Below are 26,750 nucleotides of genomic sequence, written 5' to 3' on the forward strand. Positions count from 1 at the left end.
AGAAAAAGAGGCTACAATTCTCACAATCTGACCACAGAAGATTGAAAAGATGTTGCCTAGTCCGATGAGTCTCGATTTCTGTTTTAACATTCAGATGGCAGGGTCAGAGTCTGGTCTAAACAACATAAAAGCATGATGTTCAGGCTGCTGCGGCTGCTGCTGGTGGTGTAATGGTGTGGGACACTTAGGGCTCCTTAGTAGCAAATGAGCATCACTTAAATGCCAGACCCTACCTGAGTATCATTGCTGATCATATCATAAAGCTGAAATCATGGCGAACGCTGGCCTCTAGTCACCAGAGAGCACATGATATTCATGAATTCTCCGCAGGTTAACGGGGGTGACTAATTTTTGATGAGTTTGTACTCAGACACTTAACATTAGTAATAAAAACTGCAACAACCAGTAAAAATCTGAATCTGTATATCCTACCAGATTCACTCTGGGTTTGCACCTCATATGAGATTGTGATGTATGAGTCACCCAACCACCCTTCACATTCAGTTGTTCTCCTCTGATGAAATTAAATGGCATTTATTTAAGCGCACACCAAAAGACTATTATAAAAGATATGGTCAAAGCAAAAAAGAAATTCTTTGAATACATCCCTCTCAAGGCAAAAACATGCAGAAACAACATCTGCAGCACTCACATAAAAACAAAGTTTTTCATTTATATGGCAGCTGATAAATTCAGAATAACTCTAAGATAAATTTTAATGACAAAATCATCCTATAATGGCTACAAAATAATGTGAATTTTAGTGACGGAAAGCATTTGATCTCCTTGGAGCACAAGATTTAGTACTTGGTGGAATAAGCGTTGTTGGCAAGCACAGTCTCTGTAGATATATTCGACCACTCTTCTCTTCAGATCTTTTCCTAATGCTCAAGTATATGAGGTTGCAATAAATGCAATAAACTGCAATAAAGTTATCTTGTACTACTGACAGGAAAACACCACCACAGTTGAATGCTTCCACTGCCACGTGTGACAGTAGGGATGATGCTCTTGGTGTCAAAGTCAGCATTTTTTCCCTTAAGACACTCTGAATGAAGTTGTTCCAAAAAGTTTTATTTCCTAACAAAGGTGGTGACTGTGGTCCCGTCTGCATTTTCCCATGCAGTGTTGGGAGTCATGCCTTGCCCTCCTTATGGTCATTAATTCTGCATGAGACAAGATCATGGGTGGAGCACCAGACTGAGAGTGACTGACCGTAATTTTGCGTGTCTTAAATTTGAGAATAATCACACCAACAGTTGTCAATGTGTCACCAAGATGCTTACTGGTGATCCATTAGCCCATTGCAGCTTTTGTACTGGTCAACCCAGAGCTCTTTGGCCTTGGTGATGAGGTTAGGGACTGCTTAGGGGCCCAGGTATACTTATAATCCACACAATAGTGCAATCCACTGTGGATACTGGCTTGGTGACTGTTAATCCCTAAATTGTTGCCAATGAAAAACTTGGCATACTTGACCCAAATAAACAGAAATGCACATTTATTTCAAACGACAACAATTTTTTTCTCTTTTGTTTAGTTGAAAACTTATCATTTACTCTTAACATACATCTACAACTGAAATTGCATTCAGCTCATTTCTTTGTAAGTAGTTCAAATCATGAATTCATCAGGGTGTCGAATCCCTGTAACATCTGTTGAGGCTGCTATGTATGTAGAGTAAGGCTTATAAATGAACCCTTGTAATCCTTAAAATTGTTGGGTAACCTGGTTATTTTTTAGTTGCGTGATTGATAATTATTACGTTACTTAAACTGTTGTAGCCATAATGAGTAAGTTCCTTCACTTTCACAACAGAAAGATGTCAGATGTCGCTAGTTTTTTAGGATGCCCTAACTTTATTGCGATTCCTTGATTTTGGTCTCTATTTCAGTCAGACTGCTTTAGGGAAAAAAGTGAAAAACAGCAGCCTTAAAACATGTCTTATGACTCCCTCAACTCTCGGGGATAATCAGTGACATGTTGGACTCGTGATGGCTAACTGGATTTTTCAACTCAGGAGGACAAAGAGTGCATTTACAAACAGGGCTGACTGAAAACAGTTTGCTGCACAGTTAATGCAAATTTGCCCATCCAGACCCTGGAAGTGGAGTGTGCCACTTTGACGAAATATCTTTTCTCCTCGAGTAAAAACAAGTAAAAGGCAGCTTTATATTCAGCCCATGTGGTTTACCATGAGTCTGAAACACTTTTTTTTTTTTAGACAGTTAACAGAGCCTACATGGGTTTTCGTCCTGTCACAATGCATCAAGCTCTAACTAGCATAGCTATTCAATACCAATGAGGAGCAATTAGTTGCTTTGATCTTCAACCCGGGTAACATCACATTCCTTATAGGAACCCAAAATCCTTTCTTTCACTTGTGCTCACAAAGCTTTTGTTGTATGAATTCCATTGTTACTGCAATATTGTGAATATCTGACACGTTGATTTTCAACTGATATAGCTACAGAATTTAACCAAACATGTGCTGCCAGTCAGGTATCCACATACAGATATAAAGTCATCATTATACCTTCTCTATATGAGCCTTTGGGACTGCGTAGTGTAATTAAAGCTTTACTGGAACAAATTAGCTGTGGTCAAGTTGTTGCTAAGCTGTGGGTCAGGAGACCAGGACCATGTGATTCCAGTATAAAAAGGAATGAATGTATGGTATACTGTGAATGTGACCTTTGTATATACATTGTTGCTCCGATGTCCAATGCATTGTATTAAAGTGCTAAGCATGGTCAAAGTTTGAGAGGAAAACACTGCATCAGTACAGCTAATAATAAATATATATTTTTTAAATTTCCGTCTCATATAGCTGTCTTTTGTTTTAAGCACTAATTTTCCAAAGTCTGCATGTTGGAATGAATGTTGTTGATTGTTCTCAGGCTTGTCTTAAGTCCTGTTAATTTGCTTGGTGTGACACAATCGGATCCTGCATTATCTCATTCTTCAAGGGTTTTTTAAAATGTTTTTTTTTGTTGTTGTTTTTTTCTTTGTTAAGTGCTCAAAGGCAGCTCTTAACGAGCCAGCTGGTTGCTGACTGGATTTTGGTTTTAATTGCTGTGGTTAATGAGTTTAAGTAAGCTGAAATAACTGCGTCACACTGGCCAAACCCTTCTGGAAATGCGCTTTGTTTTGTCCGGCTATAATTAACATTGGCCCACGTGCGTTTTTTACTGGAGCGCGAAGAAAAGTGGGAAACTGGAGGGGGATGCTAGGATTCTCTCGTTGTCTTTCTGTCATCTACCACCAGCCTCTGCTGGTTTTTTTTTTACTGGAGCTAAAACTGCTCACTTCAACCATAAAAGGAGTGCTTATCAAATCATTCACATGAGAAAGGCTTTAAGCAGACCTCTGCTACTTAGTGCCAGTTCGCTCCATCTCTAGTTATTAGGAATGCATCTGCAATCCCTTTATAACTTGACGACTGTTTTTATTAAATACCCAAACAGGAGGATGAATATGATTACAAAAGGGCACTGGGAGTCTCTTTTTTTTTATGAAAAAGGGTGTTTTTAAATGTAGATCAAATTAACGTACCTGACATTAAACAGGAAGATTAAGGGAATACTGAATATCTGGACTGCTGCCTTTTCTTTCTCTCCACAAAAACATAGTGGGTGGAAATAAAGATTAACTGCAATTAGCACTGACTGACCCCCGACTGGAGACCAGTCATGTCTTAACAAGGCGCCTTCCAAAAGAATGCCTGCATCCAATTCTCTCAATTATGCAAATTGGGTTGAAATCAAAGTACTTGGAGGGGGTGAACATTTTCAAACGAGAAGTTGGGGACCCTCTGAACGAGGCTGCAGTACTTTTAGGTTAGTCGCTCTTCTCCATCGTCTCACACTGGCGAAGTTCTTCCAAACTGTGAAGCGAGCACAAAGAAAGGAGTTTTACACAAATTGGGAGATTAGGAGCCAGTTATCAAAGTAGATTTATTGTGCCTTGTTCAAGCGAATGATGAAAATACCCTCTGGGCATGGAGAAAGGGTCATGGGACTCCCAAAAGGATTACCTTGAACTGGAGTCATGAGACTTGGGCGAACAAAGACCCTGCTCACATGCTCATCATATTAACTGGCCCTCATAAAGTGAAGAAGTTTCATGTCCTGTGGGATTCAATGAGGCCACTTCACTGGGAGTGCAGCACCAGGAGAAAGCTCTGGCTCCCCTGCACTCCCTAGCCTTAATTTCCAGCAGCACTAGGACCTCGGAGCTCCGTCAAGAGGATTGTACGTGAGTCGAAACCCTTTAAAAACTTTATTTAGTTGCATTATTAGGATTTTACCAAGCAGCGGCCGATGTTGTATTAATTGCAGACCGTGAAAAGTGAGTTCAGATGAGGTAAATGTGAGCAGGCAGCACTGCAGGACGTCTAGGTGCTTATTGATGCATGATGACACTGAGAAATAAAGATGGGAATATTTTTTACAAAAACTCATGCTAAATAAAATGTTGTTTTGAAGCTGCGCCAAAACATCATTCTTGAAAGAGCACTGTAGTAACAGCAGATAATATATGTAAGGCTGATATCTATGTATTTGTATAATTTTAAATAATTTATACCAAATGTATACAGTAGTAGTGTTGAACTGAAAAACAAGCGTTAAAAACCCCCACGAAGAATTACTGGTGGAAAATAGTCATAATAGAAAATGGCATACATGCAATAAAAACAGATTAAAAGTAATACATGCATCTATTTGCATTCGTGTATATTTTTGGTTTGGATGGACCATATGACATCTGCACAGGCAAAAAAACAAAAATAAATAAATGCAAAGGTTTCCCTTTTTCTTAAAGCGGAGGCGAGTAGACACTCCGGGAAAGCCTGTGGTTTTGCGGTCCAGCTGCTCTCAAAGGGGGTCATTTGAGCAGAAAAACAGGGCGAGAACAGTAACTGTTCTGTGTTATGGCTACTTGTGATTATCACAAGACTTCAGTGAGGTTTATATAAGGTCTTTCATCCTTACTCATCTGACCTCAGGCTTACTGGTAAAGTCTAAACAGATTTTTAATGTGTTTTTACATAATAATGCTGTCAAGGGTTCAAATTCTGTTTTCAACCCCACTTCCTGGTGATTTCTTGGAAAGCTTTGCTTCCCCTGATTCGGTGTTAATTGGGCTTCCACCGTCAACAATAGCCCTCTGAGAACCTTCGCTTTGAACTCTGGTTATTTTTGATCGGCAACTGGAAAAAGATCAGAAAGCAATCAGAACAGGATTTGACAAAGTGTGGGGGAATAGTACTTTTGTGCTTTTCACTGGCTGCTTATGAAACTTGAACAAACAATGGAGGCAATTTTACCAGCATCAGCTGTGGCGCAATAACATGAGAAATGACAGAGCATGCATGATTTTAGTGCCACAGCTCCTTCACCATGCTCATGTCTTTGTGCATATCAAGTACAACTTCTGGATTCTTCGGAAAACGGCTTTTGCGTAACACGTTTGTTATGTTTCTTTTTATCTTCCCAGGCACAGAAAGTATGGATTGAGAGGACCTTTCTTAAAAGAGAATGTATACACATATTTCCCAGCAAAGACCCAACCAGGTAATTACTTCAATTCTTCAAATTTACCTTGAAATTGTACTTTAAAAAAATTACAAGTCAGAAATATAAGTCCTCAGATTGTAAGTGCAGGTATGCTGTTATTATCCACATCATTATTCCAGAATTACAACAGTTTTTTTTCTAGCTTGAAGCAAATTCATGCAATGTTCATTTTTCTTAGAGTGTATTTTAGCATATTTTTTATAAAATGTATTGTTGTTGTTGTTTTTTTTTTAAAAAAAAGCTTTCCATATGCAAATTAATATCCATTAAATTATGTTAAAAAGTAAAAAAGCTGAAAACATTAAGAATAAAATGAGATCACATGCATCGGTGTACATTTTTCTTGTTAAATGGGCTGTGTGAGTTATGACAGTGGTGGTTATATAAATAATGTCCTGTAAATAATATAATAGCATTTGAAGCTGGCATTCAGGTCTATATTAACTGACAAATATTTTTCTTATTAATTAATTAATTTCTGAAATCATGACACCCTTGACTTCAGCCTATCCTGCATTTATCAGGATTTAAACAATACGTCTGTAAGTCACGGTGAAAACTCCAGGGCTGCTAGAGCAGCCAGGCAGTGAGCCCTTTGTCTGCCAAGGCACATATTTGCCAGAAATGGCAAATATGGCAATGAAAGTATGTGTGCAAGGTGTGTCTTACTGGCTTCTTCAAGTTGCAGTTCATACCCTCTGATCTGTCTAGATGTGCCTGTGGTCAGCTGACAACACAGCACGTGGCCATCCCTCCTGGTGCCAACTCCTTAGAGGAAACCCACCAGCTGGTTCAGATTGATACCCCAAAGGATAAATGGAGTGTGATCAAGCACACCAGGACGTACCCGACGGATGCCTTTGGCATCATTGAGTTCCAAGGAGGAGGATTCATCAACAAAGCCATGGTGAGTCTCAGTCAAAAAGGTTCTGCTTCAATCTTCGATCCTGTGGATACAAGCAGTGCCTTAAAAACAGAATGTAATCATTAAAGTAGAATCTTAAAGTGTGGGGACCTTTCCTTTGTAAAGGAATATTATTTACTCACATTTTTATACCGTTAGTTCTCTCACATCAGAGAAGTGAGTGGATACGATGCAGTGTTAAGGAGCTTTGGAGTTTTTAAACTGTCCTTAACGCACATGACGTAGCTAGAAAAAAGTGATAATTAACCTCCCAACTTTGTTTTTTCTAGTATATCCGGGTTTCATACGACACCAAGCCTGACAACCTACTGCATTTGATGGTAAAGGACTGGCAGTTGGAGCTGCCCACCTTGCTCATCTCTGTACACGGGGGTCTCCAGAACTTTGACCTCCAGCCCAAACTCAAACAAGTGTTTGGCAAGGGCCTGATTAAAGCGGCCGTCACAACTGGAGCCTGGATCTTCACGGGTGGAGTTAACACAGGTAGGACGCTGATGGTTTAGTATAATGCTTTTAAGGTTCACTTAATAACAATCAGCTTGTGACATTAGAAGATTACCTTTGCTCCAAATTGTTATTACGTAACACTACTCTGCAATTTCCTGGGGGAGATTTGACTAACCCATTGTCACAGGTTTAGGCACTATAATTAGAGCTTTAGTGGAAAATTCATTGCAAATGATGGATATTGCGTGAGGTTACCGCAATATTACCACAGTATGCTCCATAATTCAGCCCCATCACAAAAGAGCTTTATTTGTATTGCTCTATTTTGCCAATTTTAACTTAGGGGTCATCCGCCATGTTGGAGATGCCTTAAAGGACCATTCCTCTAAGTCACGTGGAAAGGTGTGTGCTATAGGGATTGCTCCATGGGGGATCCTTGAAAACAAAGAAGACCTCATTGGAAAAGATGTAAGGACATTTGCACCAGCATGTGGTCTCCTTAAAAAGAAGACCTTTCAAAGTAATGTCTCTTCTTATAACTTTTTCCAGGTAACAAGACCCTATCAGACGATGGCAAACCCACTGAGCAAGCTGGCTGTGCTCAACAACAGCCATTCCCACTTCATCCTCACAGACAACGGAACCTGCGGGAAGTATGGCTCTGAGGTCAAACTCCGTAGACTGCTGGAGAAGCACATCTCTCTGCAGAAGATCAATACTCGTAAGTTGTTTAGTGCGCTGCATTTTTAAATAATCTGCCCACTGTGATGTGCATATGTGAGCTAAAATCTTGTTGGACACATGGATGGAGAGCTCCTCTGTGACATGTGGGCTTCCCTTTGTCATCCTATGCCTGGAACTTGGATAAGGCAGGGACAGCAAAGGGATGCTCAGCTGTCACCATTGACGTCACTTCCTCCTTCCTCTGGTTTGTCTGCTCACACATCGCATCGTAGCACAACATAAGCTTCATCATTTCACTCTCAGACTGTTTTACAGAGAAAAGAAAGGATGGAACAAATGATTATTTCTCTCTATTCATTCCAGGTTTGGGTCAGGGGGTTCCTCTGGTGTGTTTAATAGTAGAGGGAGGTCCCAACGTTATCTCCATTGCCCTGGAGAGTCTGAGAGATGAGCCCCCCATCCCTGTGGTGGTGTGCGATGGCAGCGGCCGTGCTTCTGACATCATTTCCTTTGCGCACAAGTTCTCAGAGGATGGAGGGTGAGGTTTCAGTTGATTTGCCTTTTACACTGATATCAATCCTTTAAAAAAAAAACAAAAAACAAAAATGTGCTTTTTTTATCCTGTCATGCAGCCTGGTTAATGACGATGTCAGAGACCAACTTTTAGTGACTATTCAGAAGACATTCAATTATAGCAAAAGCCAGTCGCAGCAGATCCTGCTCATGGTAATGGAGTGCATGAAAAAAAGGGAATTGGTAAGTAGAGGAACAAAGTGAGTGAAACCATTGTAGGAGTGAAGCCATGTATTTTTAAAGCAACATGTCTGTGTCAATCAATAAATATTTCTGAGTTGTGAAGCATCTGGTCTCCATCGTCATTCATCGCCACTCCACTCATTTGTGTATGTCCATTAACATACTGAATAAACATAATCCCCGCTACCTGCATGTCATTTCACCTTCTTTTGTGGTCATGTGCGTTATATCGTAATCCGGGACTTTTACAGCTTTACTGTAGGATATTATTAACTGTTAAGGACGCACGCAAGTGCGTAGCTGTCAAATGGTGGTATGTACTCCAACTCAGTTCAGCACACACCTGGTAAAGGTTTTCAGCAAAAAAAAAGGAAAAAAAAACAGAGCTGAGAGTAATTCTTCAAGATGAATGCCTAAGTAGCAGCAGCATTTGTGCATCTCTTGCAGATTCCCGAAGGCATAATTGATGTGATAAACAGTTTGTAACGCTATATAATCTCTATAATCTCTATAATCTATACATTTGAGAGGAAAAGATCAACACACACTATCAACTGCTTAGCTCGTACTTCATCTACTCACAGGAAGCATACAGCACACAGATGGAGGAGAGGATCCAGCTCCCTAATCCTCAGCCAGGTTGCTCTATCCACTCCGCAGGCTTTCAGTCCCCAGAGTGCTATCAGTTTACCACTTCACTCTGAAACTCTCAATCCCAGATGTATTAGACTGCCTAATGCTCCAAAACACTCACATAAGCAACTTAAACTGCTTTTTGAAAGATCATACTGAATTGTACTGTTTTTTATTAAACGCTATTTAGTTTTCCTTGATTCTCTATCGAGACAAAGCGGCAGAACAACCAAGTCGTCTGAGCTCTTTATGTATAAATCTTAAACTAAAGGGCGGTAACTAACCTACAGGTGAATCAGTGTCACTGTCTAGTCCACACATAATCCTTTCATCCTAAGTGCATCCAATGTGAACATCTGGCCTGGGCAGATAAAAACACTGATTTAGAGGGCTACATTTTGCTGTGATGTAACACCAGGATGCAACATTTAACCGAATTATAAAATTATTATCATAAAAGTGTCCGCACGCACACAAACAAGGCAGCCTGCAGCTTCCTGAAAGAGAAACAAAAGTGTTCAGTGTTCATACTGATGCAGACTGCTCATTATTAACGCATCCTGAGGCCGGCGCTGGAAAAACTCTGGCACCGTGCCACATATTCATGCCAATCTAATCCCATTCACCATGGCTGCGCATGTGACAGACCCGTCAGCGTAATTTCATTTGATATCGTCAAGTCTGTAACAAGGCAAGCGCTATCGCCATGTCTGACGATTAAATTGGCTGTTTGCACTCGAAAGGTCAGCCACAGGGCGCTGGAGAAAGAAGCCCTGCCGAAAATCAGTGGCAAAAATTCATTCTTTCATCAATCATTTCATCTGTGTAGTTTGTTATCAGCAACTTAAATTATTACAGTGTAACATTCCCTCGCTTCCTTTTTTATTCTCACATATAGATTACAGTTTTTCGAATGGGGTCTGAGGGACAACAGGATATAGAAATGGCCATCCTTACTGCTTTGTTAAAAGGTATCATCAGACACCAACACCAGTGGTTATCCCACTCGAAGCTTGCCTCCTTGTATATTTCCAATAGTTTCTCTTACGGCGTGCCTCACATGCCGGCTCTCGTCACGTCTCCGTCTTTTTTCTTGCATCAGGAACGAACGCATCAGCAGCAGACCAGCTCAGTTTGGCTCTGGCCTGGAACAGAGTGGATATCGCACGAAATCACATCTTTGTTTACGGACACAATTTGCCAGTGAGTGTTCCTCACTTTTGAACAGTGTAAATTATTCATTTCACATCAGTGCTTTGTGACTACATGGATTCAAGACTGAAGGAAATAATTTGTTTTTGAAAATCCAATAAAAAAAAGAAAGAAAAAAGTGTGAAACAGAGTTGATGAAAGTTTACAATGACGCATTTGCAAATGCTTCAAATTCATCTGCTGAAAGAAGCAGCCTACACAAGTGTGATGTGAAACCCCAAAGCAATCAGCAGGTATCCACGGAGAGTGAATTTATGAGATGAAGAAATTGTGAAAAGAATTGACTGAAGACCAAAGGAGAGTTTTCAGCTTGGTGATATCAGTTCTTGTTGGAAAAAAACACACCTCACATGCAAATACATATATAAGCACACATAAATTGTGTCATATCACTCAAACACAAAAACTGGCAACTGATATGATCAAGTTAGAGGCATAGTAGAAATTGACGCTTGATATTTTTTTTCTATTATTACTCGGTCAGCCTGCTGGTGCTATTGCCAACACTACAACCACTGCAGCCCCGTCTCAGGAGAAACAGAAGAGCCCTGTGAGCGCTCCTCGCAGCAAGACTCGGGCCAAGAAGGGGAAAGGGAAGGGAAAGGCAAAACCTGAACCACCAGAGGAAACAGATCCAAGGAAGTTGGAGTTGATTCGCTGGGTAGGAATAATGAAGTTGATGCAAATGTTACATGTGGAAATATGAGACAACAGAGTGAACATAGAGAAAATAATCATATTATATATATTCTATCAGGTGAACTCACTGGAGCAGGCTATGATGGATGCTCTGGTGCTGGACAGAGTGGACTTTGTCAAACTGCTCCTCGAGAATGGAGTCAACATTCACCACTTCCTCACCATTCCCAGGCTGGAAGAGTTATACAACACGGTGAGAGTTCTACAATGCTGAGCAACACCAGCAAAAGGGAAAAAAAATATTAATTCACAGAGTTTTGATGGATAAAAATATACAGAACCTACTTCTCCTTCTTCTTCTCACATCTTTCAGAAACTTGGCCCGGCAAATACCCTGCACGCTGTGGTTAGGGATGTCAAAAAGGTAAGACAGTCTTTGCTCATAACAATAAACATTCAGCAGAATCATTTCAGTCTATTTCAGGTTCAATATTATTTTAAAGCAGTTAAGGTCATGCTTTTTTATATATGACTTCTGCAGGGAAACCTTCCTCCAGATTATCAAATTACTTTGATTGATATTGGTCTTGTGCTGGAATACCTCATGGGCGGAGCTTACAGAAGCAATTACACCAGGAAAGCTTTCCGTAACCTCTACAATAATCTATATGGACTAAAAAGGGTACGCATGGATGGAAGGAAATAAATGACAGTGGTTTGTCATCATATTAAGTAACATTTTACATTAATTGCAACGCTTTGTTCTCTTCTTGCAGCCCAAAGCTCTGAAGCTTCTAGGAATGGAGGTAGGGTTTTCTTTTGGAACAACTAAAATAGTTTAACTAATCAAACCCACACAGAAGCACAATCTATCTAGCTGTTTTTGTTTTTGTTAGGATGATGAACCTAGGTCAAAAGGCAAGAAAAAGGCCAAAAAGAAGAAAGAGGAGGAGGTGGAAATTGATGTGGATGACCCTGAAGTCTGTCGATTCAAGTATCCCTTCCACGAGCTGATGCTGTGGGGGGTGCTGATGAAGCGCCAGAAGATGGCACTATTTCTCTGGCAGCGTGGCGAAGAGGCTATGGCAAAGGCTTTAGTGGCTTGTAAACTGTATAAGGCCATGGCTCATGAGTGCTCTGAGAGTGAACTGGTGGATGATATCTCCCAAGATCTGGAAAACAACTCCAAGTGAGTGATGCAGAATGCTTTTTATACTTTTCTGTAACGATGTATGTCTTTTTCTACTTGCTTTAAACTACTTTGATAAGTGCGATATAGAAATAATTGTTGTTATGTCCCTCTCACAGAGAATTTGGACAACTGGCCTACGAATTATTGGACCAGTCCTACAAGCACGATGAACAGGTGGCCATGAAACTCCTAACATATGAGCTGGTTAACTGGAGTAACTCCACCTGTCTGAAGCTGGCTGTGGCTGCTAAGCAACGTGACTTCATCGCTCACACCTGCAGCCAGATGTTGCTCACTGATATGTGGATGGGCTGCTTGAGGATTGGAAAAAGCCCGGGCCTGAAGGTTAACTTCAAAAAATTCTAAAACAATAATATTTACAAGAAGAATGTTATTAGCGGAAATACTTGAAAAATGATTATCTCACTCAGGTTATTCTGGGAATCATCTTCCCTCCTCTGATTCTGCTGTTGGACTTCCGCCTTGGAGACGATGCCTCTTATCAGGCACCTGCACGCAAAGAAGAGGGAAAGGACAAAGATGATGAGACAAAATCCAGCAAGGTCCTTGTTCATACTTTTTTTTTTTTTATTAGACATGTGCCTAATTTAAGGGTGAATGATTGTAAGCTTGCTGTTTGCTGTGATGCTGCAGGATGCCAACACTGATGCAACTTCCCGAAAAGGAGACGAAGAAGAGGATAGCACCAAAATCCATAAAATCCCAGTTGGCAAAAGATTCTTTGAGTTTTATAATGCACCTTTCACCAAATTCTGGTTTAACACAGTAAGTTCCCTTCTGATGCGTGAAGCATGCATTTCAAAAATGACCGCCAACAACAACAAACAGCTTTATGACCTTATTGTTTTGACAGATCTCCTATCTGGGCTATCTGATGCTGTACAACTACATTATCCTGGTGAAAATGGAGCGATGGCCATCTATACAAGAGTGGACGGTCATAGCGTACATCCTCACACTTGGCACTGAAAAAGTCCGACAGGTATGAATCTTTACAGAGTCGGATTATCTTAAATTCCAAGCGGTTTTATGGGCTTGTAATGAATAGTGTGTGATCTCCTAATCCTGGTGTCTAGATTCTGATGTCAGAACCAGGGAAGCTGAAACAAAAGATAAGTGTGTGGATGGAGGAGTACTGGAACATCACAGACCTGGTTGCCATATCCACGTTCCTTCTGGGGCTAATGCTACGGCTACAGCCTGAACCGTACATGGGCTATGGCAGGGTCATCTACTGTATAGACATCATCTTCTGGTACATTCGTGTATTGGACATCTTTGGAGTCAACAAATACCTGGGACCTTATGTGATGATGATAGGGAAAATGGTAATAGTTCAACGAATCACAGATGGCATGCACACACACAAAAAGAAAGAGAACACACTGAGCTTGCATGTTCTCTTTGTTTGATTCCTTTCAGATGATTGATATGATGTACTTTGTGGTGATCATGCTGGTGGTGCTTATGAGCTTTGGAGTGGCTCGACAAGCCATACTTCATCCAGATGAGGAGCCAACATGGCGCCTGGCCAGAAACATTTTCTACATGCCTTATTGGATGATCTATGGGGAGGTTTTTGCAGACTCGATAGACCGTAAGACTAGAATTCATAGTAAGATTCTGTTTCCTGATTCTGGGCAGATGATCAGTGTTGCATTATTTCTCCGTTTTAAAATCTGTCTTAGTAATGTCACACACTTTGAGATACTTTGTCTCCCTCTGCTGGCACATTTGGAATAGCACTTACTACAATACATACATTCAGTACAACACAATGTTTCACTGCTTAAGAGCAGAATAGATGCCTGTATGTCATCTCCTCTGTCATGATCATCTGCCTCCAAGTTTTTCTTCTCCTGTTAATGTTTCTTCTGTCAAGGTGAAGGCAACAAGCAACTATTTAAAAAGCCTCAATTAGAAATGGTATTGAAGATGGTATTGAACGTTTTCTGGAAGGTGCTGTTAAACACGTGTTCTAATGCATACTGAAATTCGGATGTTTGTCTTCATTCATTTTTGATTTTATGAACAAGGTTATATAAAAAAATGTAAAAATGTTTGAGTACTTTTAAAAGTGCAATGAACAATTTGATAAGACCAGTCCATCCTTTAAAGCAAAACAGCTTGACCTTGACAGAAATATGACATAAAAGTCTTATGTCTATTGATTTTAACGCTTTCTCCATTTCCCTGCGGAACTGTGGTTTTCGGGGATTTTTCCAAGTCTATGCAATGGAAATCAACCGTAAGTCATCATGAATGGTATTCTAATTATTTACATTAAAGTCTATATAAATGTATAACTTTAACCTCCCATTCTTGCAGCTCCATGTGGTGAACATTTATATGATGAGGATGGGAAGAAACTCCCCCCATGTATCCCCGGTGCCTGGCTCACACCTGCCATTATGGCCTGTTACCTTCTCGTAGCAAACATTCTTCTGGTCAACTTGCTCATTGCGGTCTTCAAGTAACTATACTTCCAATGTCTACTTGTTCTATTGTTTCTAAGAAAATATCTCCTCTTACAGTTTTTACTCACTGGTCTGCATGTCCTGCCCCACAGCAACACCTTCTTTGAAGTCAAGTCAATTTCCAACCAAGTGTGGAAGTTCCAGAGATATCAGCTGATCATGACTTTCCATGACCGTCCCATTTTACCGCCACCTCTCATCATCCTCAGCCACCTCTATATCCTCTTCAACAGGATGTTCAAGCGATGTGCCAGGAAGAAACAGGAGGGAGAGCTAGATGAGAAAGACCGTGGCCTCAGTTAGTCTCCTTTTTTAAACCAAAACAATTTTATCATTATACTTAATACTTAAGTGCAATTAACTCTTTACCCCTTGAAAGCCTCCTAGGAGTATCCTTTGAAACTGCCTTCTCAATTGAGCCGTTTCTATCAAATTTCAGGCGTGCTTGTAGAACAAAATGTATGTGTGTGTGCATCAGAAGTTAGTGGGGATGGTCTCTGTCTATGCAAATACCTATAAAAAACAGAAACTATTCTAATGGTCGACAAACCACATCTTTATTGATATACACTGTGGTGTTAAAATTCATCACTAAGGATACAGGTGAGGTTTTCAAATGCCATCTTTATGAGGGTAAAGAGTTTATGCAGTTTTTCAGTGGTTAATAATACACACTAAGCGTTTAAACCACATCAAAATATTAATTTCATGATTCTGTAGCCTATAAACATGAAGAAACTGCTGGAACTGATTTTTTTTAACAAAAATTGCTGTCATGTGTTTTCTTCAGAGCTCAGGCTGAATCCAGAGGAGCTAAAATTCCTGTACGAGTTTGAAGAACAGTGTGTCGAGGAATACTTTAGAGAGAAAGAGGACGAGCAACAGTCTTCCAGTGACGAACGCATCAAGGTTACTTCAGAGAGGTACATCACTATCCTTTTAAAAGTAGTTCAAATATTTCAAATTGGTTCCTGTTTCCATAAACACTCTTTTTCTCTCAACTCTTCTTGGCAGAGTTGAGAATATGTCAATGCGTCTGGAGGAGGTAAATGAGAGGGAGAACACGATGAAGGCCTCCCTGCAGACGGTGGATCTGCGTCTGGCCCAGCTGGAGGAGCTCCATGGACGTATGGCAAACGCCCTTGAAAAGCTTGCAGGTGTGGACAGGTTAGAGCTGACTCGAACCTATTCGCGAAACTCATCGGTGTGCGACCCTTCCAATCTCCTTCGCCAAGGCAGTATTAACAGTGCTGACGGTTACAGTCTTTACCGCTTCCACATGGATATGGAAGAGTTTGCATCCAGGCAGAAGGACACAGAAGACACAACAAAAACCGGCCTAGAAAGACAGCGGAGTCTACGGCAAGCCTCAAGCATGTGCACTCTCAACACCAACGAAGGTGGTCAGAGCTCAGAGTCCGGAGGTTTCGAGAGACCTCCGCCAAGCTCAGTTGTAGATATTCTCATATCTCCGTGTGAACAAAGGCCCTCTTCTGCAACATCAAGTCAAGAAACAATAACAAACATAAAACAAGGCAGCACGATGTTTCTAGACAGACTACCAGACAAAAACAGACTGAGGCCTTTGTCCCCTCCGAAAAGGACAAAATCGTTGAAACACTATCCAATTGAAGACCAATTCATTTCTCCTTTGACAAAGAGGAGGTCTATGAGCACCATCATTATGAACCCCCCTGATGAACCACAGAAAGCTCCTGAGCCCATAGACAAAGTCCAGAGTCTGCTAGGAAACTCCTCTTCGCCAAAGAGGACTAAATCTCTGAGGTACATCCCTACTGAAAACCAAAGCCAGACTTCTCCCATCACTAAGAAGAGGGCTATGAGCAGCATCCTCTACACTCCAGCTGAGGCTGGTGATGATATGATGCAAACTGCAGAGTACAGGTCACTGGTAGAGCACATTAATAAAACTCCAAATCAGTGGCCATCAGATTTAGCGTATCAGGTGCATCCTACCACTTTGGGTCAAATGCCTAAAGTATCAACAGTCAGAACACTCACCCAGCAATATCAAACTCAGACTGAGGCAATTCCTACAGAAAGTACGAGGACCCTTCCAGGAACAGAAACTCCAGAGGATCCAAAAACGATCAAGAGAAACCTCTCAAACACCACAGAGTATCTGGCAGCTGCTGATGAAAAATATTTACCCTCTCACAGATCACAGACTTGGAACGCAAGCGACAGGAGAGCCAAGTCCATGATGGTTAGCAAGCAGCTAGCTGCATCTAGCAGCGAGAGAGTCCTTAACGAAAGCAGAAAGGTGTCAACTTTTGGACAGGCAGATGAGGAAACAAAATCAGATGCAGGGAAGAAGGAAGACGATGTCCAGGAGTAAAAATGAGAGCCTTAAAAAGAGAAAATAAACCAGCATGAAGTGGAAAAAATAGCAAGAAGATAAACAGAAAGCTATGATTAAAGTAGTGGACATGTAGCCTGCCATCAGAAATCATTACTAAGTGAGTTTCTGATACAAAGATACAAACAAAATGACAATGATGGGGGAAAAAAAGCTTTACCAGAGTTTCTTTCTTTTTTTCTTTCTTTTTAACATTTTCAACCATGCAGTGTAGTTGTGTAAAAAAAAAAATCAACATTCCCATAAAGATCCACTTTCTTTTCCATTTTTACTCTTCACTGATGTAACATACAGTAGTTTACAAGGACTATCATTCACATTACAGCTTTCTCCAGTCATTGTGTTTTCATATTGGACGCGTGAAGGGAAAGTGCTCTGTGTCTACAGTCTCAAGAGGAAATAAAAGCAAGAACACAACTGCTACTTGTGATTACACACAAAATATGCGAACAGCAAAAACTTTCACTTCCTATATATGCTCAACATTTTTCAAATACTGTCTGTAAACATTTTCTATTTCAGATACTGTGTGCGTAATAGTCTGAGGTCTCCCTACAGCTTTCATGCAAATACTGACAACTGCGTAACAATATGTATTAAGTACAAGCTTCCAAGAAACAAACTCTTTCACAGCTTTGTTTTGACACAGAACCCTGTACAAATAAAGGTTCTATTAAAAATAAGTAAAAAACAGTAGGTTGTTTTTTCTTTTGTTGTTGCTATTTTTTCTTTACATATTTTTGTCTTTCTATTGCAATACTGTGACTTTAAATAGGCACACATGTGCAATTAGAAATGATGGCATTAACACTGGATACCACAATCTTAACATATATGAATTCACACAGACAATTACAACCAATTCTGAAACTCCATATGATTATCTTACAGCATCGTCATAGTAAATGTAACAATAGGTAGGGCGTATAAAATGATGCTACGTTGTATGAAATACTCTATTTTTCTTCATTTACCATTAATGAGACCAATATTTGTAACAGATATTTTTTAAGACATCCTACAGACATGTCCACAGTCAGCAGGCACTGCAGGGTGAGCTACAAACCACTGCTGATATTCATGCATCAGTCTTTTTGCATGAACACATATAAAGCCTCGTTCCTCATTGATCCTCGTCTGGTCAGCAGATCAGGGTAGCATCTCAGCCTCCCCTGAACCTGTAAGTCCAGCTGGCAATAAGGCCCCATGATTATATGACCACGGCCGCCTCCGCAGCGAGGAAGGCCAAAAGGCGGAAACCCTCCAAAACACCAATGTCACGCCACATACGTGAGCAGCTTAGAGGAGCGAGCACTTGAAGAATTTAATTCTCTTCGACTTTTTCTCTGTGATCTTGACCGGTTTGCCTGATCCTCCAGCACTGTTGTCAGTCTACAAGAAAAGAGTTGACGGTGAAGAAATGTAAATACAGACTGTGACACAAAGTACGGGATAGCGACTAATTAATGAAACTTTCTTCAACTTACCGACTTTGAGCTCAGATTATGCAGTATGTCTCTTCCCATGGTATAAAAAGCCTTGTGTGACATAAAAGACAAAAAGCAATATTACACATACATATACTGTGTGTAAGTCATGCTTTATGGTAAAGGGTAAAACATCCAGCTTACCTCTTCAACATTCAAGCCAGACTTTGCACTGGTTTCCAAGAATTTAACTCCATAATCAATGGCCAGCTAGGTGAAATAATAACATAGATTTATATTTATGCCAAACGCTGAAAATTGCAATAACTTCAACTGAATTAGCTTGATGCTTGCTTTTTAGTAACGACTAGCTTCAGACTCACTTTTTCACCTCTGTCTTTAGACACCTGTCTCCTGTCAGTCATGTCGCATTTGTTGCCCAGGATCATCTTCTCCACATCAGACGAGGCATGCTGGCAGAATTAAATAAGACTCATTATTTATGGTTATTTAAAGTATGATACTATGAGTATTAAAAACAACTATAATTTACTTATAATTAACAATCACAGAATTTAAATTGCAAAAAAATACTAATAATATAACTAAATTTGGAACTCACTTCTTCAATATTTCTAATCCAGTTTTTTATGTTCTCAAAGGACTTCTCATTGCAGATGTCATAGACCAGCATGATACCCTGGGAAGGAAAATAATAATAATAACAATTTATGAACCCTGACGTGTAAGGGTAAGGTAGATATATAGCAACATGGTGAGAAATAAAAAGCTAACCATTGCTCCTCTATAGTATGCTGTAGTGATGGTGCGAAACCTCTCCTGGCCCGCAGTATCCCTAATTACACATCAAATCAACAACACAGGGAGCAGGTTAAAGTGCAGGTCAGTCAGACTTTCCAATAAAAAAAGGGAAAAAGCTCAGTCAAATTACACATACCATATCTGAAGTTTGACTCTCTTTCCATCCAGCTCTATTGTCCTGATTTTGAAGTCTATTCCTGTATTAAAGCAAGTAAGAGCCACGTAAGCTTAATCGGTTACCTTACACTATCCAGTTTGTCACATGCCTCACATACACAGGAAACCAGGCATTTCTGCAATTAATGGTAAAATGTGATCTCGTGTCACGTTTTAGAGGAACATATTTTGAGGAATAAGCAGAAATAGCTGCAGTGTAAATTTGCAACGCCGATCAGGTTTATAACATAATTATCACAATACTGTTTTCAGCATAAAGGCTACAGTGTAACAGAAGTCAAAAGTCTTGACTGTGGCTTTGATTTCATTCTGTATTTAACCCTGCTAGGGCATCCGAGTCTTCAAGGACAGAATAGCATTATTCATTAGTCTCACACTCCTATTGTCTGGTTCATATGCAGTTATTTCCCTTTTAGGTCGTTTGTCCTTCTCCTTACTTTCATGAAAAAATTCACTAGCTTCTATTACTGACAGATCAATGCAGTAAAACGCTGGACTATGTGGATGCCGGCATTCGTTTTATTAGATTTATCCTTGGGGGGCGTCAGCAGAATACTCACCTATTGTAGATATGAAGGTGGTATTGAAGGAGTCCTCGCTGAATCTGAACAGCAGACATGTCTTGCCGACTCCGCTGTCTCCGATAAGCAAGAGTTTAAAGAGATAATCGTACGTTTTCGCCATTGAAATAAACTTCAGACTTCTGCGTTTCGATATTATAAGGCCGCAATGAAGCTGGGATCCCCCGTCTGGAAACCCCTCAGCTGTCTGTTGCAGACCCGGGCAGACTAGCGACAGCCCGGTGCCGAGAAATGTGACGTCAGTTCCCGCTTGGCATTGTGGGGCTTTGTAGTTTAAAGGGACAATTAGATTTTAACCATCACTTCTGGACACAGACTTCCAGTTTTGGAAATGCTCCTAATGCCCCTGGTACTTCTGATTTCTTGTGCGCCTTCTTCCTGATATTGCTGTCCGCTGGGCTTACATATCACAACTGAGGTGAACTGATGGCCTCTACATGCATGATTCCCACCATGAAGCACAGAGGAAGAGGTGCGATGGTGTGGGGGTGCTACTGTTGGGTATTTATTCAAAACTGAAGGCACACTGAACTGACATGGTTACCGCAGCATCCTGCAGTGACATGCTATCCCATCCAGATTGCATTTAGTTGGACCATCATTTCTTTTTCAACAGGACAATGACCCCAAACACACCCCCAGGCTGTCTAAGGGCTATTTGACCAAGGAGAGTGATGGAGTGCTGGGCCACATGGCCTGGCCTCCACAGTCACCTGACCTAAACCCAACTGAGATGGTTTGGGATGAGAGGGACGGCAGAGAGAAGGCAAAAGGGCCAACAAGTGCTCAACATCTCGTTGGACAACCATTTCAGGTGACTACCTCTACCTCATGAAGCTCAGAGAATGCAAATAGTATGCAAAGCAGTAATCAAAGCAACCGGTGGCTATTTTGAACAATCTAAAATATAAAAATATGAATTATTTAACATTTTTTGTTCAATACATAATTGTTCAATACATTCATAGTTTTGATGCCTTCAGTGAGAATCTACAATCTTCATAAATAGTCATGAAAATAAAGAAAAAAAATAAATAAATGGGAAGGTGTGCCCAAACCTTTGACTAGTGTATATATAATTTTATTTTTTTAAGTGATAACCCTAATACGAAGATATTATAAATGTTTAGTATACTAAAATATTATATATTTTTTGGGGAAATAAAATATATATAATATATTTGGAAACCTCTAATCAAGTTTTACTTTTTCTGTTTTTTATTTTATTTTTCTACATGCTCTTCACCATTTTCAGCACACTGTATGATTTCGAGTCATTCCCCGCTGCTCTGCTCTGAGATGCTATCTGTTTAATCGGCGCACGTATGCGCAGAGATTTGCACAGCGAAAATGCCTGTAAGTTACAAAGTTTCGTATTAATTTGTATGCTTTTTTCAACATGGTAGGTCCATATGTGCATTTCAGAGACGATGCCCTACCGTGTTTACACCGTGAAACCTCGCAGTTGTGTTGTTGACATTGTTGCAGCAGCAACACATGGAGTGGGGGTTAGCTAGCTAACAATAGCTGACGACGGGTGGCGACTACTTGCTGAAACACCGTGGTATGTAACTAGTAGTTGTGTGATGTAACTTATAACGTAGTCATGTCGGACCAAAAAGTAGTCATCGCCTGAAAACTTTCACGACTGCATTTTTTGCGTTTAACGAATCACCTGTAGTACACACGAACAACTGTGGTGCTTACTTAAGATGTAAATGCAATAGTTAATGTTTAAAAGAAGGTTTACCAAAGTGAGCTAAAAAGTTAAAACACGGTTTATCCCACTTATTTGACTGGACCTTTCCCTTCATTTCAGTTGGCCAGAGACCTTCTCCACCCGTCACTTGACCATGAGAGACGACAACATAAAAAGAAAAGACTTGTTCAGAGTCCCAACTCCTACTTTATGGACGTGAAATGCCCAGGTATACAATAAAGTTTATACTATATGGTCACCAGATGTCCCTCTTTATGTGGGTCTTAACAGCATTTTATTATTTCCTTTGATCCTACATGTGGACATAGTGTCTCACATTTTGATTGGATCTAGTTTTCAAAAGGCAGTTCTACAAAGATAGCTACTTCGGTAAAGCAACTGGGAAGAAAAGTAGCACACTCCCGCAGGTTTATATGCTACAGTCTTTTGCTGCCTACTACGGCCATGGTAGAAAATTGCAAGTCACCAAAAAACACAAGCTAAGCAGATTTTTGTGAAATTGGCAGAGATAAAAGGAAAGGCTCAGAAACCTCTTAAAAACCCAGTTAAACTGGTGACTGACGACTCTCAGTATTTGTTTTTTGTTTTTGACTATAGCTCAAAATGTCATGAGCCAGTTGATGATTCATTTGCACTGAAAGGCAATTGATAAGTATGCAGAGCGGCAACTGAAATAATAGTTTTAAAGGTTATTGGGGTAAGAAGGAGAACACTTGTGATTAAAAAGATTAAGTAATTTTATTCTAGATGTATATACTTAAAAAAGGAGTTGGGAAGCTCACATAAAATCTGCTTTACAGTTAGCAATGTGTCCCACACAAATACAGTATTTGATTGGATCTAATTTAGTTGAAAATACACATGTACTCCCAAGTCCTCATAGAAGAGTAATAAGTTATGCAGCTGCTGTGATTTTAAGCCATTTCTTATTCACACGTTCCATGGCTGTCTTTTAATCACGTTTTACATATATGGGAATCACAGAAATGTAACAGTAAATATTTAACACCATTTCTTTGCAGGCTGCTACAAGATCACCACTGTGTTCAGTCATGCACAGACTGTGGTACTTTGTGTGGGATGCTCAACAGTGCTGTGCCAGCCCAAAGGAGGAAAGGCCAGACTAACAGAGGGTAAAACATCCAGAACGTTCTGTACCAATAGAGATGTAAATACTTGATCGTAAGTGTATGGGCACCATTATACCTGCTGTGTGGCACCTGGCAAAACGTACTTTACAACAAAACCACCATTTCTACCAGTGGTGCTTTTTGTAATCTGGAATATTGTCATCACCCCTGCAGCCGGGTTGAAGACTAGTGCACAATTGTGGTGGTTTTTACTGCTGTTTTAATAACAGTAAAGGAGCTCAGATACAGAGATATTGCAACAATTTGAAAAACATGATTACGGGGGAAAAAGAACCTTTGAAAGAAGACAAGTCTTATATGTCATACTTTTTTGGTTTCCATATCAGCTCTGATGTGGAGGTGTTATCAGGTAGTTATACTGTTGGCTCACTATACTGCAGCAGATGCCTGCTGTTACAGTAAGCATAATTAGATGCAACAGTAATGCATTACCACTGCTATGCAATGCAACCAGTGGCAGGTATACTGGGGCCTTTGAACTGCGCATAAATGAGATGTGAAAACAGATGAAGTAATTATGTTTTTTGTTCCACAGGTTGCTCTTTTAGGAGGAAGCAACATTAGATGGACATTGGAAACTTAATGACTGAATTTAAGCAGTGCCTTTTTATAAATCTTCCCATTGATTAAATGGTGTCCAATGACTAGTTATCATACAAATTTTAACTTGTAGACAAAAAAAAATTACTGGCAGAATTTAATACGCAAATCTCAGTAAATAAAGACAGCAATAAAAAAAAGTTTAAGCATTCTGGGTATTTATTGTACAAAAAAAAGCATTTGACTTGAATTTCACCTTCACAGAAAGCATACAAGTCATCATTTAGGTTCATATGAAGACATTTGTGCTGTAAATTTCAGAAAACAAACAAAATACACACTTAAATAGAACATAACATGCACAAAAACAAACAAACCACTGACAACTTTAGGTGCACCCTTCTCCACTTGCATATTTGTGTCCAGAGTTTAATAAAAAAAAATTAAAAAAAAGGATTGGCAACAGTTTTACATGTGATGTCACAAATTTACAGTGTATTACTTAATGAAAGGGACCAAAGGCATGGGTTAAACTTTTCCTTTTGCAAAACAAAACCCACATGCTCTACATATAGACTTTGACTACAATCACTGTGTCTGACATTGGACGCCACCTCTGGGATTGTCATCGTCTTCCTCGTAAGCTTCACCACTGTAGTGTTTCTGTTGTGACTGCAAATCGGCCTCGCTTAGTTCTACCTCCTCCATGTCATCTGTGACCATCACATCCTCTCTGGGCGGAAGAAGTCTTTCCAGCTGGAACATCAGATGTTCTGGGAGCCAGTTTTTCTCTGGGAACTCCACCTGCAGGATTAAATGAATTCAAGTGAGCTGAAAACGTTTTCCCACCCTGTGGCTTCAGTTTAAATCCAGAATTGTGTTACACTGTTGAAATGATGTTCAACTTACCTGAAACTGAATAATAAGCTGTCCCCTTTCATAAGGTTCTTTGTAAAGTGGCATGCCCTCATTCATAACACATTTGACGTCATTGTGCTTAATGACTTCACCTGTTGATTTGAAGGAAGAAAAAAAAAAAAAAAAAAAAATTGGAATCTATATTACCATTGTTCACAATCGGTCACCAGAAAAGCCAGCACTCAAGGCCAGCTGAATTCAAACACTTACCTGGTTGTGAGCTGATAACAAGCGTTCTGTTGTCTAGAGTCTGAATGGTATTCCGGAATCCACACAGTGCCTCGACAAGTTTGATGTCCATCCTCATTATTAGGTTATTGTCCCGTCTCTGGAAAACTGGGTGATCCTTCTGATCTAACACAATAATCACATCCCCAGGTTCCAGGCCAGGCTCCTGGTCACCTTCTCCATGAAATGTAATTTTCTGACCGTCTTTCATACCTGCACAAGAGACGTATCATTAGCTAAACTTGCTTTTGAAAACAACAAGAAAAGCATTTTTATAATACAAATGTCTCAGATAGGTGAGAGCTTTACCTTTGTCAATATGAACTTCAAGGATTTTCTTCTTGCGTTCTACTTTCTGGCCATTGCAGTTCTTGCAGCGATCCTTTGAGTTAAATTTCTCGCCCTGTCCCTGACAGTCTGGACACATGCTTTGGATCTGCTGAATCATGCCTGGTCCCACCTGCTGCACCCGGACTTGCACTCCTCTTCCTTTGCAGTTTGTGCACTTCTCCAAAGCACCCTTCTTGCCACCATAGCCTATGATGAGAAGGAAAAAAGGAATTAAATATCTTTATTACTCCAAACACTGGTATTTTTGTTTCTCCAATTAAGTTGGTACTCACCTTCACATTTCTCACAAATTACATTCTTCTGGAGTCCGAGCTTTCTTGTTGAACCATTGTACATCTCCTCTAGTGAGACACTAAGCTGATGAACCACATTCTTCCCTAAAGGACAAATAAATAAAAAAAGCACAACATTCATGTTATAAATGCCAGGAATACACATCACTTCAAACTGCATCTAGCTTGAAAACTCAATGAGCCACCTCACCTTTTCTCTCCCTCTGCATTCGTCCTCCACCTCCAAAGAACATATTGAAAATATCCATCGGAGAACCTCCGCCACCCATCCCTCCTTCTTTGATGGCTTGTTCCCCTCCTTGGTCATACAAGTCTCTCTTCTTTGGATCTGACAGCACCTCATATGCTTGAGAAATGTGCTTGAACTGCAGATATAAAACAAATAATTGAATTACTTTTAAAAGCGAGAATGAGTGACTCCACTAAAGCTATAACTTGAGTTTGTGTAGATTTTCAGTCATCCAGGTCATAGTAAGTCGATTATAACTTGTGTTAGTTTATTTGCTTCGATCCTTTATTAGGCTTACTTAACGTACGACTTGTGTTGTGACAATGCTACTTAAAAAAGTCACATAAATGATGAATAAAATAGAATACAATAACAACACATTTAATGTTAAACATTACTGTCGCACAGTAGCAAAAAACATCAAGTCAGTTCAAGCGTGCAGGTCTTCCTGTAGCCACACGCAGTCAGCTGCGCATAGATCATTCCAGAAAGTTCCCACTGGTCTTTAAAGTAGCCGGTTTAAAATTAGAAGCGGCTTTAACAGTAGCACGTAAACGGCTGAACTGCTACAATAAAACACGTTTAAAACTCACCTTCTCTCCTTCGTTTGGATTCTTGTCAGGATGATATTTCAAGGCAAGTTTTCGGTAGGCTTTTTTGATTTCATCCTGTGAAGCACTGGGTTCGACACCCAGAAGATCGTAGTAGCCGGTTTCGTGAACCATGGTGACTGTCCTAAAGAGGAAATAACACACACCACGAACACGTCACACACAAGGTTACAGCTTGAAACACACTGACAGCTGATATTAAACAAATAGCAAACCGCACGCTAGCTGCAAAACAGGGGCTAACCTCTGTTTTATCTCGTTAAACCCAGCGATAACGGACTGCTAAATTTCAGTATGCCTCACACGTTACGGGAAAGCAATACAACCGGCATTAAAAGACATATGGATGTCGCCCATATTCGCCTTAGCTATAGTCAACCTTAAATGAAACTGCTGGTATTTCTTCGTGACAATGATAATTATTATTCTAAATTGAAGTCTTTATGCCTTACTTTCCAGATGCTGCCTTACCAAGCTTTGAGTCGCCTTTGCTGTGAGAGTGCGGAACGAAAGTGGGAGGTACTTAAAGCCGCTTTGCAGTGCAGAACTTTCTGGAGAGCTTCGAGAAGCGGGACCGGATGTTTCGTTGGCGGAGAGAGAGGAGTCTAGAAGGGATCCGAGTAGGGGGGCGAGGGAGGGGTGGCGGTTACTAGATCTCCTTCTTATATAGCGTGACCTACTTTTTCGAATGGTTACATTGCCTTAGATGTCTCTATGAGTCCAGTGGGGCAAGGGCAAGAAAAAAAGGAACAAATAT

The 26,750-nt window shown here is 40.2% G+C and overlaps 4 protein-coding genes across 8 annotated transcripts; 2 read left to right on the forward strand and 2 right to left on the reverse strand.

Annotated features, from left to right (window-relative positions):
• Nucleotides 1-4,211: 4,211 nt before the first annotated feature.
• Nucleotides 4,212-17,638, forward strand: LOC120730474 (transient receptor potential cation channel subfamily M member 1; the record flags this gene model as incomplete). Its single annotated transcript, XM_040026880.1, has 27 exons — nt 4,212-4,253; nt 5,500-5,576; nt 6,291-6,486; nt 6,774-6,987; nt 7,295-7,419; nt 7,501-7,672; nt 7,999-8,173; nt 8,268-8,391; nt 9,923-9,995; nt 10,127-10,227; nt 10,721-10,897; nt 10,994-11,128; nt 11,249-11,299; nt 11,417-11,557; nt 11,652-11,681; nt 11,772-12,064; nt 12,184-12,412; nt 12,499-12,630; nt 12,722-12,853; nt 12,942-13,070; nt 13,165-13,416; nt 13,511-13,685; nt 14,316-14,336; nt 14,417-14,561; nt 14,658-14,863; nt 15,356-15,488; nt 15,580-17,638. Coding segments are annotated over 27 exons (5,025 nt in total), but the record flags the coding sequence as incomplete, so codon positions are not given.
• On the reverse strand, nt 17,196-20,189 carry LOC120729837 (ras-related protein Rab-8B-like). The gene is made up of 8 exons (XM_040025762.1): nt 19,932-20,189; nt 19,331-19,391; nt 19,168-19,228; nt 18,995-19,072; nt 18,756-18,845; nt 18,577-18,642; nt 18,433-18,483; nt 17,196-18,337 (listed from the first exon to the last, which is right to left on the reverse strand). The coding sequence occupies exons 1-8, from the start codon at nt 20,053-20,055 to the stop codon at nt 18,245-18,247; spliced, it is 624 nt and encodes a 207-aa protein (XP_039881696.1). The 5' UTR covers nt 20,056-20,189; the 3' UTR covers nt 17,196-18,244.
• A 992-nt stretch (nt 20,190-21,181) lies between these two features.
• rps27l (ribosomal protein S27 like) lies at nt 21,182-23,554 on the forward strand. 2 transcript variants are annotated; one of them, XM_040025775.1, is made up of 4 exons: nt 21,182-21,308; nt 21,772-21,880; nt 22,695-22,805; nt 23,359-23,554. In XM_040025775.1, the coding sequence occupies exons 1-4, from the start codon at nt 21,303-21,305 to the stop codon at nt 23,385-23,387; spliced, it is 255 nt and encodes an 84-aa protein (XP_039881709.1). In that variant the 5' UTR covers nt 21,182-21,302; the 3' UTR covers nt 23,388-23,554. The 2 variants fall into 2 exon arrangements, with proteins under 2 accessions (XP_039881709.1, XP_039881710.1); XM_040025776.1 differs by lacking the exon at nt 21,182-21,308 and adding an exon at nt 21,388-21,516.
• dnaja (DnaJ heat shock protein family (Hsp40) member A) lies at nt 23,434-26,614 on the reverse strand. Of its 4 annotated transcripts, none has more exons than XM_040025765.1 (8): nt 26,465-26,614; nt 25,976-26,117; nt 25,344-25,518; nt 25,133-25,237; nt 24,819-25,046; nt 24,492-24,722; nt 24,273-24,373; nt 23,434-24,167 (listed from the first exon to the last, which is right to left on the reverse strand). In XM_040025765.1, the coding sequence occupies exons 2-8, from the start codon at nt 26,105-26,107 to the stop codon at nt 23,952-23,954; spliced, it is 1,188 nt and encodes a 395-aa protein (XP_039881699.1). In that variant the 5' UTR covers nt 26,108-26,117; nt 26,465-26,614; the 3' UTR covers nt 23,434-23,951. The 4 variants fall into 4 exon arrangements, with proteins under 4 accessions (XP_039881699.1, XP_039881702.1, XP_039881700.1 ...); XM_040025768.1 differs by having other exon boundaries at nt 26,460-26,614; XM_040025766.1 differs by having other exon boundaries at nt 26,446-26,614.
• Between the last annotated feature and the right edge of the window lie 136 nt (nt 26,615-26,750).

The sequence above is a fragment of the Simochromis diagramma genome, unplaced genomic scaffold (assembly GCF_900408965.1).
Source record: "Simochromis diagramma unplaced genomic scaffold, fSimDia1.1 OVJJ01000293.1, whole genome shotgun sequence".
Classification (NCBI taxonomy): domain Eukaryota; kingdom Metazoa; phylum Chordata; class Actinopteri; order Cichliformes; family Cichlidae; genus Simochromis; species Simochromis diagramma.

Bases quoted from the DNA above. Each gene is read 5' to 3' on its own strand.
- LOC120729837 (XM_040025762.1), bottom strand. From the start codon at position 20,055: ATGGCGAAAACGTACGATTATCTCTTTAAACTCTTGCTTATCGGAGAC. The intron at 18,643-18,755 runs GTGAGTCTGAAG...TATTTCACCTAG, and splicing joins CTAAAGACAGAGGTGAAAAA to CTGGCCATTGATTATGGAGT. The intron at 18,484-18,576 runs GTAAGCTGGATG...ATGTCACACAAG, and splicing joins CTGGCTTGAATGTTGAAGAG to GCTTTTTATACCATGGGAAG.
- dnaja (XM_040025765.1), bottom strand. From the start codon at position 26,107: ATGGTTCACGAAACCGGCTACTACGATCTTCTGGGTGTCGAACCCAGT. The intron at 25,238-25,343 runs GTGAGGTGGCTC...TTTGTCCTTTAG, and splicing joins AATGCAGAGGGAGAGAAAAG to GGAAGAATGTGGTTCATCAG. The intron at 24,168-24,272 runs GTAAGTTGAACA...TTAATCCTGCAG, and splicing joins AGCTTATTATTCAGTTTCAG to GTGGAGTTCCCAGAGAAAAA.
- rps27l (XM_040025775.1), top strand. The intron at 21,881-22,694 runs GTATACAATAAA...ATTTCTTTGCAG, and splicing joins TATGGACGTGAAATGCCCAG to GCTGCTACAAGATCACCACT. The intron at 22,806-23,358 runs GTAAAACATCCA...TTTGTTCCACAG, and splicing joins AAAGGCCAGACTAACAGAGG to GTTGCTCTTTTAGGAGGAAG.